Source organism: Drosophila erecta, unplaced genomic scaffold (assembly GCF_003286155.1).
Source record: "Drosophila erecta strain 14021-0224.00,06,07 unplaced genomic scaffold, DereRS2 tig00000092-arrow-pilon, whole genome shotgun sequence".
Lineage (NCBI taxonomy): Eukaryota > Metazoa > Arthropoda > Insecta > Diptera > Drosophilidae > Drosophila > Drosophila erecta.
The window spans coordinates 2,106,337-2,123,836 of NW_020825207.1; the positions used below are offsets into that span (position 1 = coordinate 2,106,337).

The window sequence follows — 17,500 nt, forward strand, 5'->3', positions numbered from 1 at the left end:
TACATATAAGTTTGTGATTTGGCTTAAAAGTTAAATCTTTGGCCCCTTAATAGATGGGCAAAACGTAAATCCTGGTAAAATAATTTGCGGTAAGCAAAGCCACAGCTCGTTAATGAAGCAATTTCGAAATGGATTTTGACCCGTATTCATAGTTTATGGTCAAATACGTATTGCTTGAATGCAATAGCAGGGCAATAACTATAATTGGGACCTTAACGATCGAATGATTATAATATTAAGTTTGCCAACTCAATTGCCTGCTCGGAACATTCATTGACAAAGTCAAAAGGCCCGGCCAACATTTCATTTCATTATTATTTCCATGCCGTCGTCTCCAAGCAGATGAATCCCTGCTGTCTCTCATTCACTTGGTTATTTCCCAGGTTTGTCATCAGGGGGAAATTGAATATTTTATCTACGGATATTAAGTGCCAGAGATGCAGCCACAGTTCGCAGACTGCTTACAGTGCCCGATAAAATGTTTGGCATTTAATTTTCAGTTGACCCCCTTCGATTGGCCGGTTCAGGAATAATTCAGCCATTTGCGCCCAACTAAACAAAGCAAAATTCAACGCTGCCAACAGCAGGAGGCTCAGCTGCAGGATGTTCACTTTTGGCCACTAAAAGTTCTCCTTTCTTCCTCCGCCTCGGGCCGTTATTTTATTTCGTTTCATGTTTTATTCACCACTTCCGCCGGAAATAGACATGTGGATGTGTGCGACTGTGTGTGTGTGTTTGTGGAGTTGGCCTAAACATTTGTCTCGTTTGCACGCCGATGGATGGATGCCATAGATTTTTTCGGGGGTCTGGCCAACAAAGTAGAAACTGTATTCCCAAACAAATCCCACATAAATGCTCAATTTATAACAGACCGGAAGTTAAACTTAATCAAGCGTACTTTTTGGCTTATTGTTTAGTTCATCCCCGACCCTCCCCCTTCGTATTTACTTAACATATTTTATTGCGATACTTCTTGTTCTGTTTTCCCCCTATTTTCCCGGGGATTACACGGGGATTTTGTGTGTCCATATGCCTGGAATTTCATCTCCATTCGTCGTGTCCCCTGCCATTTTCAGCATTTATTCATACTCAAACTCCATTGTCGTAGGTTCATTCCGTTTCGGTCATTTAATATTTCGTTTGATAAATCTACGGCATCAAAAATGGATGGACGTATTTTTGTGTTCTGAATTAGTTAAAGCGTTCGTAGGCATCAAACTGAAACGGTTTAACCAGGGATTTGCATACTCATTGAGGCAACTGTACTTTTTAAAGGCTCCAAGGCTTGTTTGTGTGTTTTGTTGAAGGTCTTGACATGAACATCAATAACAAATATTTTTAATTAAGCAAAACCACTAGGCTTTCAATTCTAGCACACTTAATTATGGATTATTAGAACATGAAGTACAAGTCAAATGTTTTGGGGCAACTGTACTGCTTGCTAAGTAACAAGCACCTTGTTTCTGGGTGGCTAGTGCAACAGACTTTCATTTAATTATCCTGAAAACATTTGCATATTTTGCAAGCGGCTGCCTCGCATCGAAATCAATTGTCAAACAATTAACCCGATGTAGAAGGCTGTGGGCGGATGCCCCTTTCCTCATGGCAGATGGGCGAGTCCTGGGCGCCTTCCTGGTCGCCATTGTCTGTTTCCTTCGCCCGATCCGGGATAAGCGAACGCCTGGGCAAACAAGTGCGGGTAGCTCAGGTGGTGGAAGGTGGCTCCAGGTGAGAGGAGCTGCATTGGCGAAGGCACTCTGTGTTTCCTAATGCATTCGATAATTGCATGCTGTCGAATCAATGGAGCCACTTCTCCTGCGGGAGTCGGGAAGGATGTGTAGGGTCTTGGTCTCAGTCTCAAGCGGATTGAATTCCCTTCCATGTTGGCCTAATTAGGACCTTATTGTTGTTTTGCCAATATGAGAGGTTACACTTATATGCTAGGATGTTGTGTTCGCATTTTATTTCTCTGCTACAAGATTGAGCATACCTAAGAGATGCCTTTAGTATGGTATATCTTGTACTCTATTGACGGCAAATTCGGAATCCTTTTTTCCAGTGCATACTACAGTATGCAGGATGAACTGAAGTGGCAAGTGCCTATCACTCAGCCCGGGCATTCAATGCCAAGTGCTGACGCTCACATGTATTCCGTTCAATTTGAATATTCCGGCTCCTTAAATTGACAAAATTCAAAACAAATTAAACTATGGAATGATGAGGATACACCGGTTGCTGATGAACAAGTGCACCCGCTACGGTCATGTGCTGCGGCATTCGATGCGGGTTCCCAGGGGACATCACCTGAGTGCTCCCCTCCAGGTGCGCCATGGCTCCCAGGAGCCTCGAAAGGCTGTGCCTATGGTGCAAATAAGCCCCGGTAAAAAACTGGACATCGAGGTGGACTTTTTTCTGGCCAAGGACAAGCCGCAACAAGTGTCCCTGCCCACAATGATATACTTCTACAGCCCACTGAGCCGACTGACCACCATGTTGGCCCTCCTGCGGCTGAAGCTCCTTTGGGACTGGGACTTCTCCGAGCAGAAGTTCATCGAGAATTCGCGCCAGGCAGCCGCCGTTTTCACGGACTTCGTAAGGCGTCGCCGCAACCGGAATGTGGAGCGATGCAGTACGCCCATGGGCTTCAAGCAGATCAAGCACGATCTACTGGACGATCCGCCCGACTGGAGGCTCAAAATGATGCGCTTCGAGAAGGAGCACTTCAGGCGGGCCATTCCACTCAAGGTGCAGCTGCTGCGGCACTACGACCATCGGTTCGCCTTCCTGGACGTGGTCTTTGTGGCCCTGCGGAGATCCAACGACTTCCGGTCGCGGACGGAACTCAGTGAGATGACGGAGCTGCTGAAGGAGTATATAGATCCCGCTCAGTTAAGGGTGCCACATCCCCTGATCTTCGCCGAGGTGTTCATACGCTTCCGGCGCGACTATTCCGTGGAAGCCTCCAAATTGGGCAATGTGCGGGACAACAATCGCTGCATGGGCCAGTGGCTCGTCTCCACGTACAAGGTGGTGCGCTTCGACATCCTCAACCAGCACCCGCTGTTCGACATTCCCGAGTTCGAGGAGTGGATGCCTCCGGTGCTGCCCAGAATGGGTCGCAGCTTTGGGTAGTTTGCGTCTAGCAGCTGTGTCATTTTATTGGGTCATTTACTTGGAGAGAACTCCTCGTGCTGTAAGATTCTGGTATGCTATTGTAAAATTATTGGGTAAGCCCCTCTCCATTCGGACTAAGATGTAATTAACTTACGGGGAATCTACACACAATAAAATCCGTTTATGTGATACTCCCAACTAACAATGTTCAAACTGCCAGAAACGGGCCTTTGCAGGTCTGGTTAATGGAAAGTCTGGAAAACGAGCACATTTTCCCACGCAGAAATTGTCATAAATTTGTAATTAGTATGGGTTCCCTCGTCGTCGACAAGATTCATGGGCGAAGTAATGCCGATACTGCCAGTTCGCAGCTGGGAAATCTTTTCCAGAATAGTTGCAGGGGAAAAGGAGGAGAGCAGGGGCACAGGTGCAACTCACTCACCTGCTCGCTTATCGGAACACGTTGCACTCTGCAAGCCTGTCAATAAGTTGAATTTACTATGCGCGTGAGTCCAAAAACCACAGACTGCAGCTTGCAACTGGGAAAATGAGGTGGTGGGTGTTTGCGATAGGTCTTGGAAAACCCTCGGTTCTCTTTTCTTTGGCGGTCTTGCCAAGTCGGACTTGGCGCGATATGCTGCGGCTTCTGTTGCTGCCACTTTGCCACTTGCCACTTTCCACTTGCCACTTTTCACTTTGCCACTGCACTCAAATTTAAAGCGTGCAATGTTATGCTTTTAATTTTCCGCCCAATAAAATCCTGTGGCTTTGGATCCCAGAAATTACACTGTTGGGAGCCATTGCCATGTGCTGCTCCCGCCTCAGCTCCTCCATTGTGGCCCTTTCATCATTACGATGCAATAATGAGTTTCTGCAACATTTGCTGCAGGGTTATTGCCCCTTAATCAAAAATGCGGGCAAGCGTTCTGCTGGGGAGAATCCCTATTTAATGATTTACAAATTTCTTTGGGTAGTTTAACTTCTCGTGTGATCAAAAATCGCAGAACCAGCAGACTGACTATACTATACATACTCTGCACTGAAGAGTATTGCTCAATTAATAAACTTTTCGGTGCGTTAAATACGTAGGTAGGTTGTGTACTTTAGTTACTAAGAGTTTGAAAGTTATTACTGAGAGCCTTTTAAGTTGAAGAATTGAAATTATTTTCGAAATTGCTCTGTCACGTGAGCTGGGAAAACAAAAGCACCAAATGCCTTAGCTAAAAACTTTGCCAACCCAGCCAAACCAACAGAAACATGGATACGCAGGCCACGACCGAAGGATACCCTAGCATCGGAGCTATGGTGGAGTGGGACGAGGACATAGGACACTCCGTCTACTTGGTGGAGCGGATGGCTTGGCACATACTTCAGCTCCAATTGGAGCAAAGCTGCTCACCCGAGGACCACTTGCCCCGGGAGCCATGACAATTTTGTTTTCAACTCGGGACACTGACCGTAATGGCCAACAATACAAATGACGGTGCCATTGACAGGACAGTTAAAGAAGTTGGCTGGAAGCGGGTATGGGAGCCACTATGTCCTGCGATGACAATGACTTTTTAAATTGTTTCATGAATGTGTCAGTTTGGGTCAGAAAGTTTACCAGCGAAGCGCAGATGCTGGAATATAAATGGGAGAAGATAGCGCCCTGGGAGAAAGAGATGGGTAGAGCGGTGGTGGGAGCGAGAGGGGTGTGCGCGGGTGCAGCGATCCACTTGGTTAACATCATCATTATCGTGAGCATGACGATTACACGATATCGCTACGTGATAATGAGCATGAACGGGCGAAATCAGACTTTATGACTTCATTTCCCATCCAACACCCACCCACCCACACACCCACACACCCACACACAGCCACCCACCCACACCGGAGAATGTGTGTAAGAGCGACTCAAATTGCAGGTGTGGCAGCCACACCGCAGACTCGCAGTTGCAACACCTGCGACTTCCAGCGAAACCCACCATCGGTGCCATCCGCTTGGCACTTTTCTAGCCAAATGCGATAGAAGCCATTTGGATAATGTCATAAATATGTAGTATATGATATAAAGTATAGTATGTGCTCTGCTCGCTGAAGGTCAACGTTACGCTTTCACATTTTCCAAGGATTATTAACTTTGAAATCCTGCGTTTTGCTATGATTTTAGCATTTTGTTCAGGTATGCATTCGTCTGGAGCTTGCAGCACTGGTCATCAGTATGCCGTGTCAGTTAACGGGACCCTGGGCTAAAGTGCATTTGATGCTGCCACCGCCCGACAAACCAACCACCCACCTGCCACCACCTGCAAAGTGGGTGGCGCCGAAGCATCGAGATGCGGACACCGTAGCAGACACAATTAAATAGACATTCGCCTGCTTTGATAGCGCCATTTGGGAGCGGGGTGGTGGTTCCAGGTGTGGCAAATGGGTGGGTGGTTCGGGGGTGGTTAAGTGGGCGGCTATTTGTGCGCCCATGAAGACCATGAAGGGAGCTACGAAACTTTATGCATGACATTCTGGCGCAGTCAGCGCGCTAAATCAAATTGTTGCTTATACCGCGAAATCTTCGGCAATTTTTCATGGTTTCTTGCGGAAATTTCATTGGGAAAACTAATTCACATGCCCGCTTTCTTTTCTAAGGGAACCCCAACATGCAACTCAACTCGAATTCAAATTGATAAAGCACATTGAAACGAGAGAAGTAAACAATTTGGCATGCAAATTGGGGAAACATGCACTTCACGGCTGACTGCACTGCGAGGGCAGTTCCTGTACTTTCAGATAACAGCTGGACACATAATGCGATTACGGAAACGAAGCTAAGGCCTAATGTTTTGTGCAAAACCTCATGAATTAAGTCGACTTATAAATGTAAATTCCGTACGCTATTGGGTATTACTGATTCATCTCAGCCGGAAGAAAGATAAAACCTAACACCAAAGTTATCAGCGGCAAACTTTATAATTACCCCCCGACTTGGGTGGCGTTTTCCACATACCACTGCATACGAGTATGTGTGGAAGCTTGCATTTTCCGAGGACCATCGCCCTCCAAATGCGACTATCTCCCAGTTTCGCCAGCCCACTTTTCACGTTAATGCGTATGCATAAAACTTTCGCAGCACATGACTGGGGATAAGTATGGGAAATATTTAAAAGAAAAGTTTCGACTTGGAGAAACACTTGAACAGCTGGCGACGCTGACGACATTGGGGTAAAGTGGGAAAAGTGCGGAAAACTCTGGCGCCAGACTACCGAGCAAATAATTTCAAATTTACCCCTAAAAACATGGCAAACATTTCACAATTCACATTTAATTTTTTATAGTGGCATATTTAAGACTGTGCAACTGGTTTGAAACACTTTTAATGAGCACTTGAATGGCCGCCGAGGGGGCGGCGGGAAATTTATTTTACTTTACCCCGGTCGCTGATGAAAAATTACTTTCATTTTAATTAGGAACTGCATCAAAGCGCAAAGTAGGAGCGAGTGTGTGCGAAAAGACGAAAAAATTAAATTAAAAACACTTTTGTGCATTTAAGCAAATAAAGAGAGCGTGCCGCACACATGCTGGAAAACCCCTCCCAAGTGGGTGGTCTTATGAGCAGGTCGTGGCGGAGGGGGTGGCGTTGGTGGGATTTTCCCAGCACTGTTTTTCCCCGTACGTGCCGAGCGGAGTTTTATTTTTTAATTAAGCTGTTTACATTTAGTCGTAATGTCCTTGCAGCGTCCCTTTATGGCAAGCGCGGTTTTTGTCGCCTTACCTTCCAGCTTTCACCTTTCACCTTTGCCCCCAAGCCGCCGACCACCCACCACCCACTCTCGCCCACAATTGCAGTGGCCGCACCTTTGTGGGTCAAGTGAGCAGCCAAGTTCTTGCAGCTGTCGGCAGCACAATTAAAAATGTGCAAACTTGCATTATTAAAATAAAGAATTTCATTTCATTCCGCCCGACACTTTCCAAAGCGGTTTTCTCCCCTCCCCTCCCCACAAAAAAAAAAAAAAAAACAGACAAGAAACGGAAAAACCTGGAAAATGGCTTTAATCAGCTGCCTGACCGCCGCTTAAATGCCAAAGCATTTTATTTTTTACAATTTGATTAATGCCCGGGGGTCGAAAACATGCCCTAGTTGCAGCCTAAATGTTGCACATCCTTTGGCAAATAGGCTACAACAAATATTAATTAAATTGAGCATGCAAAGTCAATTAATTGCCTCGCTTTTGGTTAATTAAAGTCATTGAAATATTTACATACATACGCACATATAATACATATGTACGGCGTACACGATTCAATAAATTAACATTTTTTGCCCTTGTAGAAGCTTCCTACATTTTTCCAGGATAATTGGCCCAGGTGCGACAGTTGGTAATTAAAGCGAAAGCAAAAAGTTAGCAGCGAAAAAAAGTAATTGCACATATCGATAACACATTGTCATGGCAATTTAGCGACTTGCAACACTGTCAGTGAAAGAATTGCATTCCACTAAACATCGCAATCTTCCTTATAATCAGCGATGCGCATTCGTCTTAAAATGCGATTCCTCGCCTGATTGACACTAAAATCATGCGATGCAGCCCCATTAAATCGAACAGCAGTGCACCTCGTTACGCGTTTCCTTGATGATTTCCTCAATCGAGGAAAATGTCAGTGCTCGATAATCAGAGGAGAATTACCCCGAAGTGGAATCTCGTTCAGTTCTTTGACAGAATCGCCCGTCCATCGAATGTGGCAAGAAGCCTGGTCCAAAACGCAGCAGCGTGCACACAAAGTGGCATCCACATTAGCAGCTCTCCTGGTCATTACCACTTTTCTCTGTTGCCACGGAGTTGCGCTGGACGCGTGCCTGTTTGTTGGTCAACAACAATCAAAGTGCATTTGCGTTGTTTGGCGGCGTGGAAGCAAAAGAACATAGGGACTCTCGGTGGAACGGAAAGGGAACGGAATGCACCGGCACATTCCGGCACATGGGATGCAAAGTCAACGAACCAGTGTTACCAGAGTTTTACATATCCACAGCACGCGAGGGTCGCTTTCGTCCCAACCAAAAAAAGTTGTACTCTGCCAAAATCGTTTAATTTATGTGCTTATGTGCCAATAATACTGCTTAATTTTCTTTTAGAGAATGAGCAGCACAGGATTCCCTCGAGGACTGCAGGCTGAAAAAATACTCTCTGTTTTTACGAACGCCAATGGAACTAGGATGTTCAACATCAAGTTCAAGGACTCGCCCAAGGTGGAACAGCTTGCAGCTTGCGAGGCCAACAAACGCATTCCCCACATGGTGATCGAGTTCTACTGGGACCACCTCTCCTTGTCACCCAAATCCGCGAGTGGCAAGCCATGAAAGGATGAGGATGATTATTAATTAAATTCAATTATGCAGCAACCGAAACGATGTGTTTGGGTGCTTATCGGCTGGGCGGAGTTTTCTTTTCGCGCTTTGCCGCTCGAATCGATCATGAAAATTTACGAGGCTGTCGGCCATAAAAGCCAAGCAGGGAAAACTAATTAGGCAGATATCAAATTCGGATTAATGGCTCTCAAAGAACCATAAAATCCTGGGGCGCAACAATTAGGATGGGGCTGTTGAATCCACGTATCTACGGATATGTGAGAGTTGCCAATTGCCTTGGAATGCCGGCAAATATGTTGTGTCAACCATAAAAGCCAACTTGAATGCTTTCGGCACTTGGGCCATGAAAACCAATGCAAAGTCGTTAGTCGTTAAAACCTACAAGAAGTTCTGCCCCTCAAGATGTCGATTCCAAACGAGATGATGAAAAAGTTTGAGCGGTTGGCCGGGGAGTTTGTTTTATGGCCGCACTTCGGGAATTACTTTCCATTTATAAATTTTTAATCTGGCTCATAAATAAGCATTGCACTCCGTGTACTTTTGGCCCTGCTAATGGACTGTTCTCTGGCCAAAGTTTTTAATTTAATGCATCATCGTAAAAGCCTACACTTTGTTAAGCTTCGACGATTGGCTGTACAACTAGTTTGCTCCCCTGGTTTGTGTATCTGACTTTGATTTTGCGTATCTGCGAGCTGTCAGCCAAGTTGACCCCACAAGCGAAAGTTACAAGCCCCCATATTCAAGTGGATTTGTTCCGAGGAATAATATAATATGCATAGAAATGATTTCATTTGAGTAGTCAAACACCTACGATTTTTGGAGCCATGGAAACAGATTTTTGGAGGAACTAGCTGAATGACTTTTGAAGACCTGATGTCCATTAGCACCTGGCATTCTTTCGACGGCCTAATCCATTTGGGCGACCTTTTTCAATTAAAATAAATTAAATGCACCGCTTTTGGCGAAATACTCCACCGCTGTCATATTTTGGACAACGCGGAGCTTTGACAGCTCCGCGGAACAGATGATGAACTACAAATTGGACGGCGGTGGTTTGGTGGCTTGGTGTATTGGTGGCTGGTGGCTGGCTGGGCATGATGCCGCATTCATGGGAAAGTTTTGCGTTATTTTGGGAGCAAGCAAGTCTGGTTGGGCGCCTTAAGCAAGCTTAAAAGTTGCTGGCAACAAAGTTGGGGGCTGAGTTGGCGAACAATAAGCAGTAAAACAACGGATTTGAAGGATTTTGAAACAATAATGCTAAGCGGCAAAAGTAAATAAAACGAAAGTGAAATAAAATATTCGCCGGCAAAAGTCCCTAAAACGGTTTTGCTTACGTGCGCCTTAGTTGAATTTTATTTTAACAATTCTCGGCGGAGTTTTGTTTTTGTAATTCGAGAGCTTAAAAAGAACTCTTTCAAAAGATTCGGGGAATATTCCTAAGCTTGTCAACAAGGTGGTTTATTTTTTATTACTCAACCAAGTTGACAAAGTGGATTGAAAGGAAAGTTATTCAATGCTTAGTGTCTATTTAGTAGTGTAGTTCACGGAACAGGCACCTTTGTGGCTTAGTTTGGCTATTTAATCTACCATGAAGTTCATGTAAATTTAATTTCTAATTTTTAAGAGCTATACCTTACCCGATGCCACAAAATCTTTCTCAACTCCAGAGCTGCAACAATTCGCAGACGGGAAGCTCAAGTTTGGCCTAATCTCTTATTCGCTCCTGACTTGGCGTCATTTTAGTCATTAAAACAGGTTCAGACTGAGTAATTTGCCAGCCACTTCAGGCCAAAAGCGGCGGGAACGGGCAGATTCTTCCACGCTGCTGCCTTAGTTAGTTGCCCTCTAATAAACTGGCAGCGGAAATTTTTAACAAGTTGTTGCCAGTGCACAAAACTGGGCTGTAATTAACGCAGGACAGATGCCGCGCAGGGCATGTTGCGGAGGGGAGGGGAAATGGGGAATGTTGGATGATGGCCAGGAGGAGCTGGTGGAGCAGCGTCGTCTGGGATAGACGAGATTTTGCATATCAGATTGCTGACCCGGCTCCAGTTTGTCCCTGCCCTGTGATTTAATAATCAGCGCTGGCAGTCAAAAGTATCCAGCAACTGCGGAGCTGCGAAAAAGCAGCCATTTACGCAGAAAAAGTAAATACACTATAGCAATATAAATATATATAAATATATAAATGTTATCTTATACCAATTGAGGTGCCTAAGCTGGCTGAGTTTGGATGGAGACTCATGAAACAAATACTTGGCAAATTAATTTCCTGGCCAATGAAGCCATTGTACTCAGAGTTAGGGTATGTTTAGATGAAGGGCTAAGCCAGCTCGCCGCTTTTTCCTCGATTTTTCTTCTCCAGGCCGCCTCCGAATTCCGCGAATTCCTTCCGCCCCCTCGGTTTTCCATTCGAAGGGCAGGGAATGCAAGCTGCAGTGGAAAGCGCGTGCAAAAATGAAATGTGCCAATGCGGCGGATGGGTGATGCGGAATGGGGAATGGGAAATGGGATTGGGTGGATTGGGGAATGCGGAGGCCAAGTCCTCGGCAATTTGCATAAATTTAGATCAGTGACACATGGCGTCCGCTAATGGAGGCAGTGGGGGAGCAGCCGGAGTGACTGCGACTGGGAGTGGACATATATCAGGGAGCCCAGCCGACCCGCGGACTCAAACAGTTTGGCAAACATTGCCAATTGGCGTTTAATTAGCGGCTAATCCGTTTGCCGCTGCCTGCGAGTGGGCGTGGTCGCTGCGAAAGCACCTTCTATGCCATTCCCTATTCGCTTTGGCTCCAATTTCGCATCTCCGCAGGTGGCGATGATGACCCTGTCCGGCAGTCCAATTAAAATGTCGTGTATCTCTGCGGTGGCGCCACTGCCGCCACTGCCCACAGAAGGTCCATTGGATTCCACTTGGGTGGCCGGCGAAAGTGCCGCAGCCACTCTCACCCACTAACCATGACCTGCCAATGGAACCGGAGACTGGCCTTGCCACTGCGGACTGTCCAGTGGAGCGAGAGTTTGATGGGAACTAGGTGTCCAGCTATCCGATCTTGTTTTAATTGAAGTGGTGTACGCTTTGGATTTATTTTTTAAGATCCCCTAGAGACTTAACTCCACAATCATTTGAGCTCGTTCAGTGTGCTCAATTACACATTACACTATATTATTTTGCTGAATTCATTTACCCTTGTGAACCCACAATGGCCCTGGAAGCGATTTGCGGCATGGGTAAAATGCCCTTCATGCGGCGCTTCGATGACGCACAGTCCGAGTGGCAGAAGGAGCAGCTTCGCGAGGCGACCAGTAATTTTGAAAATCCCTATGAGCTGCAGGCGCCTCCCTTCGAAAGGGTAAGTACAAGTAAAGCATTCCTTAAGAGCCATCTCAGATCAAAGGTTTCCCTAGCCCGCCGAGAATCTGCCCAAAATCCTGGCGCATTGTGGCATTCGCATGGACTTTGACCACGGCACCACCACTCTGGGCTTCAAGTACCGCGGAGGAGTGATTCTGTGCGCCGATTCCAGAGCCACCTCTGGCCAGTACATTGGATCCCAGACGATGCGGAAAATAGTGGAGCTGAATGACTATATGCTGGGCACCTTGGCCGGTGGAGCCGCGGATTGCGTCTACTGGGATCGGGTTCTGGCCAAGGAGTGCCGACTGCACCAGCTGCGCTATCGGAAACGCATGACCGTGGACACGGCTGCCCGGATCATCTGCAACATATCCACGGAGTACAAGGGCATGGGTCTGGTGATGGGCATGATGCTGGCCGGCTTCGATGACGAGGGTCCCAAGCTGATTTACGTGGACTCGGAGGGCATGAGGTCCCATGGTCAGGTCTTCTCCGTGGGCAGCGGTTCTCCATATGCCCTCGGCGTCTTGGACACCGGCTACCGGCATGATCTCTCCGATCAGGAGGCCTATGACTTGGCCAGACGGGCGATTTACCATGCCACCAGCAAGGATGCCTACTCTGGCGGAATCGTGCGTCTGTACCACATCAATTCGGAGGGCTGGCGAAATATCTGCAACACGGACTGCTCCGATCTCCACGATTCGTATTGCTCATCTGGTTGTCCGGGGAACGAGAAGGATCCCCCAAACGAAGGTGGTCCTGATAAGGATACGCCCTGTTCCAGTGGCTGGACGAAGAAGAAAATTACAGAAGACAATTTGCAGACTAAGCTGGCAACGGTATGAAAATTATGAAATTATTGGAGCATAGAAACGTATTATGAAAATTGCTGTGGTAGTAAAACTTCTGTGTTTGCAAACGTACAAATTCTAGTGTTTATGGTAATGGGAAACTGTGGCAGTAAAGAAGTGCGGAATTTTCCGAAGCGTATGCTGGATTGTTCTATCTAATTCTCTTCATTTTAAAAAGCACGGATACATTTCAAAGTTTTGGCCACTAATAATGAAAACAGGAGCTGCATACATACATGCCATTTGCCCCATGCCATTTGCTCGCCACATTTTAAAAGCTGTGCTTCTATCTAATTTTTCGACTCCCCAAACTCCATTCTCTTTCCACACTGCGGAAAATAAACGAGCAACTTTCGCTCGCTGAGCGAACTTTTCCTATAAATCAAAATAATAACTTCTAAGCTGGCAATGACTTCCCCAAATGGGCGTGCCGCACACAAATACGGCCAACGAAATGTTCCCCGAAATGTTGCATTCGGTGTCTTTGGTTGTCATCAACAAATGTTGCAGATGCCACTGCCTGTAGACTCCGTCCGGGGGATCTGCTCCTCACTGCCCATCCCCTCCGGAAAAGCGCCACCGCAGACATTAGCAGGCGTAGGTCATCCCACTGGGTGGTGCCCCTCATCCTGATCCTACTCCTCCTCCTCGTTCCACGACTCTTGAGGCGCTCTGAGCTTGCGATAAATTTAATAAATTACAAACCAAATCCGCAAATTTGTTGAATTCCAAAAGGAGGAGAGAGCGCACCAAATGACTACACCGAGGAAATGAAAATATAACTACATTTTACTCTATCAATATGTGCCGAAGAAAAACATATGCAAATAGTCAGAGCGCCCCAGAAATGCTCCTCCCCAGGGTATTTACATTTCGCGGACCTTTTCTCTCAGTGCGTAAGGAGTTGGTGGCAGCATTTGCACGGCGTTTTGGGCACATGTGAGTTGCAGCACGTGTGGCAAGCAGTCGGATTGGGGTGGTGGCAGGGGGGCGGAACAACATTGGGGCAGAAGGCGTTTTGTGGCAAAAAGTTTTACTGTAAATTGCTTTTAATCTAATGAACGTCGCCAGCAGGAGCAGGAAAACTGGGGATGGAGACAACTTGGCAGCCCCCAAGTTCCCGAGAGTCATTTTTCCTCTGTGGCGTCATTAGAAAATTACTTAAAGCCAAAGCCGTGTGGCCCAAGTTCGGAAAATCCTCAGTGCGGGTAAGTGGAGTAAAAGTGGCGGAAAAAATGTTTCACCCCGGGTTAATGGGTCAAAACTATTTTCCGGCAGCAAATGAGGCTACACTAGATTTGTGTAGTTATTTCAATGGTGGCAAGAAGTGGCTATACACAAATTATACGCGAAACATGTTGAACAACAATGTTTACTGGTACTTCAAGCGCACAAATGCTTAAAGGATTATGCAATTAGATTATTATTATACTCAAATTTAGCAGGCTGCACTCTTTAAAGAGTGAACTTAAAATGGCAATTTTTATTCACATTACCCACCGGTCCACAATCTCCATTGAAATTTGCTGTGCGAAATATTAGCATACAATAATGAAGTGGTTGTTTTCAAAACAACGCAAACTAATTGCCACTATCGATTTTCGCCAAATTAGCTGGTTTCCTTCTCCATTACAAAATTCGCCCAGCCTTCAGCTAATATGGCATAAAAAGCTTGTCGAAAAAAACGCAACAACCATAATTTAAATTAATTTGCAAACAACAAGAGCAGCAGCAACAACAAGCTGCAACACCTGCGCTGTTGTTGCTGCAGTTGTTGCGTTGTTGCTGCTGCCATTCCACTTTTGTCAACGAGCTCAAATTCAATGAAATTTCACACTTTGTCGTTAAAAGCGCGCCGCTTGCAAAAGGTGGAAAGTCGGGAGGGGCATTAACTGTCAGGCATAAGGATGCAAATATGCAAATGGATTTTGCCACGAAGCGGCGGGGTGGGAGGCGGTGCATCCGAAGCCGGCGGAGATCGTAAGAGTCTGCCAGAGTGTTTGACAAGCAAGCGTGACTGCTCGCTGGGCGGAGGAGACTGGATGCAGGGATGTTGCATGCTGGTGATGATGATGTTGCCCCTGTCACAGGCCCAAGCTGCAGCACCAACACTTGGCCAAGAGCTACATGGATGGCGGCTCGGGAGACGGCGGATGTGGCAGCGATGCCTCGTTTGGCAGTTTCATTAACCGACTGCGGCGGGGGCAGCGGGCGCTGGGTGGCTACACGACACCAGGCCCACTGCAACTGCAACAAGAACAGCAGCAGACGCAGCAGCAGCAGCAAATGCAAATGCAACATCATCACCCATATTAGGAGCAGCAGCTACAACAAAATCAGTGCACAGCGAAAAATCCAGGAAGATGGATCTGAATGTGATGAAAAGCACTAAGATGTGTCTTCCAAATACACAAAATAATACGAACAAATTATAATTGTGTGGAGTTATGCCAGTTGTCTATAGTTATAGCACTTCCTTGTACTTCCTTGTATTTTTTCCAGTGCAGCAGCGGCAACATCTTCTCCGCAGGCAGCGTCAAATGCACTTCCAATTTATCAGCTCTGGGCTGCCAGTTTTCCTCGCCTTCAGGAGCCCCCTGAGCCCCCAAAGCCCCCGAATCCCCTCTTACCCCGGCCATGCTGCTTGTGCAACATGAGGCAACATCAAAGTGCAGATGTTGTTGATGCGCCGCTGCTGTTGCTGATGTCGCTGCTGCGGACCGATGTTGCAGCTAGCTGTTGCCGTTGTGTGTTCTCCATTATTGCTACTTTGGCGGCAGCTGAGCATTAGTCGCATATCTGTTGAAATTCGCGGCAATTAGTTGGCGGCCCATTGAAAAAAGCAATTATGGAAATCACCTTTCAAAGCGAGTTAATTATGGGCCACTGAAATGGGTTCAATTATTGCATGGGTTCGGTGCAGGGAATAAAACAAGAAAGCGGATGTGGTGTCTGTTCCACCAGTTTAAACGATTAAAGGCGGATTTCATGCCAATATGCATTTTTAATTTACCGACTGGCTTACGACTTCGAGAAGTTTCATTGATTGTGAGCGCAGTTTGGACGTCAGATGGCAATAGGAACTGCTGGTTCCGATGATCAAGCACCTCGTTATGATTCCTACTCATTGATTCTGCATCGTTAATCTTGTGAAACTCGAATCCTTTTCGAGTGCTTCAAGTGCCGCCAGTTAAACTGTGTCACAGCTATACCATTATTCGCTTATTTCGCCGGAGACAAAAGGATTCATTCCAGTTTTCCCTCGTCCTTTTTTCCCGGCAATTGCATTTTATGTAGCGACAACGGCTCATTGCAGGCATTTTTGCGCAAATCCTTGTGATTGCAATGAATAATATTTTTAATGCAAATAACCAGAGGACAACAGCGCCGGAGACTAGGGGCTCCTCCGACTGGCTCCAGATGAGATGACAGTCGCGCTGACAGGCGGCAAGAATGGCAATGAGGCGGACGCCAAGTGGGGCAGGACTCCAGCGGCAGCTCAGCCAAGTAAGCTGTTCCCTGGGTGCTCGAGCTGCTCCTCGCGGCGCATTTCATTCATTTTCTTTTCAATTTCAATTCCCGCCAAGATTGCTGCACCTCCTCCGCCAATGCTACCCCTTTTCTTCGGCATCCACTCATCTCTGTAGTGGAATCGTCCCAACGTCCGGTAATGAAATTTTACTCATTGTTTCCCAGTTTGGCACTGGCGAATGGCCATGGGTGTTCCCAAAAGTGTCAAAAATGTTGGATTTTCCCATTTCACTGGGTCGTAGAACCATTTCAGCGTGAGTATCTTTTCCAAGTATCTTATTCAGAACACCCGGTTGATACCCCCACTCGCTCATATCTGCTATGTTCATCGGCTTGTCAGCATTGTCATCGTCAACGTCGCTCCGCTGCACTTCTATCATTATCATCATCATCATCTGATATTCATTACAGTTGCGACATAAGAAGATTGGGGCAGGGAGTGCTTATTATTATTCATGACTAGTAATTTGTTATCTCCAGTTGCTCGCATTGTTGTGTTCCTTTCGGATATTTAATGAAATTGCACATGCATACATATATTGCATTTTTGCTGCATGTTCTGCATCCCGTGCAAATGTAGGTCAAATCTGCCCACTTCTTCGCTTTTTCTTAGACACAGTGTATTTACTTTATTTTCCAAAACATTGGCGACGTAACCTAATTTGCGGGGCTCTCCAACTCCTGCGACTCCTGCGACCCCTTGGCCAGCGAGCCATGTCTAATTTATGCAAAAAGCGACCCTGGCAAGTCAACTGGCCATATTTCAGCCATTTAGGCCGAATTCCAGCAAATCCACACACGTACGCAAATGTATGTATATATTTGGTTGTGTTTTCGGACATATCCGAGTGTAATAACTGGCATATTGTATGCAAATGGGACAATGAATAGATTTTTGCCCGGGGCAAGGCCATCCCCCCGATCCACGGTTCATTCAATTAGAAAGACAATAAGTTATAATGGAAATTATGGCTGCTGATGAAGCGGCTGGGGAAACATGAAATATAATCAGGTTTAAAGGCCGCACAACTAACATTAATTGGGAATGAAATTGTGGGCAGCCAGCTGAATTATTCGGTAAACTACGGCGATGTAAAACAAAGAGTTTTCCCATGTAATTCCATTCGGCATTATCTCGCCTTAAAGTCGGTTATTTACCCAACAAAGGGCAATAACCCATTTTATTTGCCTATTTCTCAGGGCAAAGCAAACACGTACGCAGTCTAGAGCATTTGAGGCATTCGATTGCCGTTAAGTTTTTAAGTTGCAATTAAAAAGCCAAAGGAAGTCATTCGT

General features: G+C 46.2%; 3 protein-coding genes across 3 annotated transcripts; all 3 read left to right on the forward strand.

Annotated features, from left to right (window-relative positions):
- Positions 1–2,128: 2,128 nt before the first annotated feature.
- Positions 2,129–3,312, forward strand: LOC6547439. Its single transcript, XM_001976339.3, has one exon. It carries the CDS (start codon positions 2,215–2,217, stop codon positions 3,130–3,132), a length of 918 nt encoding a protein of 305 aa, XP_001976375.2. The 5' UTR covers positions 2,129–2,214; the 3' UTR covers positions 3,133–3,312.
- A 1,059-nt stretch (positions 3,313–4,371) lies between these two features.
- On the forward strand, positions 4,372–8,449 carry LOC6547438 (heterochromatin protein 1). Its single transcript, XM_001976338.1, has 2 exons — positions 4,372–4,458; positions 8,225–8,449. Exons 1-2 carry the CDS (start codon positions 4,372–4,374, stop codon positions 8,447–8,449), a joined length of 312 nt encoding a protein of 103 aa, XP_001976374.1.
- Positions 8,450–11,583: 3,134 nt separating this feature from the next.
- LOC6547437 (proteasome subunit beta type-5) lies at positions 11,584–12,744 on the forward strand. Its single transcript, XM_026980539.1, has 2 exons — positions 11,584–11,814; positions 11,870–12,744. The coding sequence occupies exons 1-2, from the start codon at positions 11,665–11,667 to the stop codon at positions 12,665–12,667; spliced, it is 948 nt and encodes a 315-aa protein (XP_026836340.1). The 5' UTR covers positions 11,584–11,664; the 3' UTR covers positions 12,668–12,744.
- Positions 12,745–17,500: the final 4,756 nt, after the last annotated feature.

Bases quoted from the DNA above. Each gene is read 5' to 3' on its own strand.
- LOC6547439 (XM_001976339.3), top strand. From the start codon at position 2,215: ATGATGAGGATACACCGGTTGCTGATGAACAAGTGCACCCGCTACGGT.
- LOC6547438 (XM_001976338.1), top strand. From the start codon at position 4,372: ATGGATACGCAGGCCACGACCGAAGGATACCCTAGCATCGGAGCTATG. The intron at 4,459-8,224 runs GTGGAGCGGATG...ATTTTCTTTTAG, and splicing joins TAGGACACTCCGTCTACTTG to AGAATGAGCAGCACAGGATT.
- LOC6547437 (XM_026980539.1), top strand. From the start codon at position 11,665: ATGGCCCTGGAAGCGATTTGCGGCATGGGTAAAATGCCCTTCATGCGG. The intron at 11,815-11,869 runs GTAAGTACAAGT...AGGTTTCCCTAG, and splicing joins AGGCGCCTCCCTTCGAAAGG to CCCGCCGAGAATCTGCCCAA.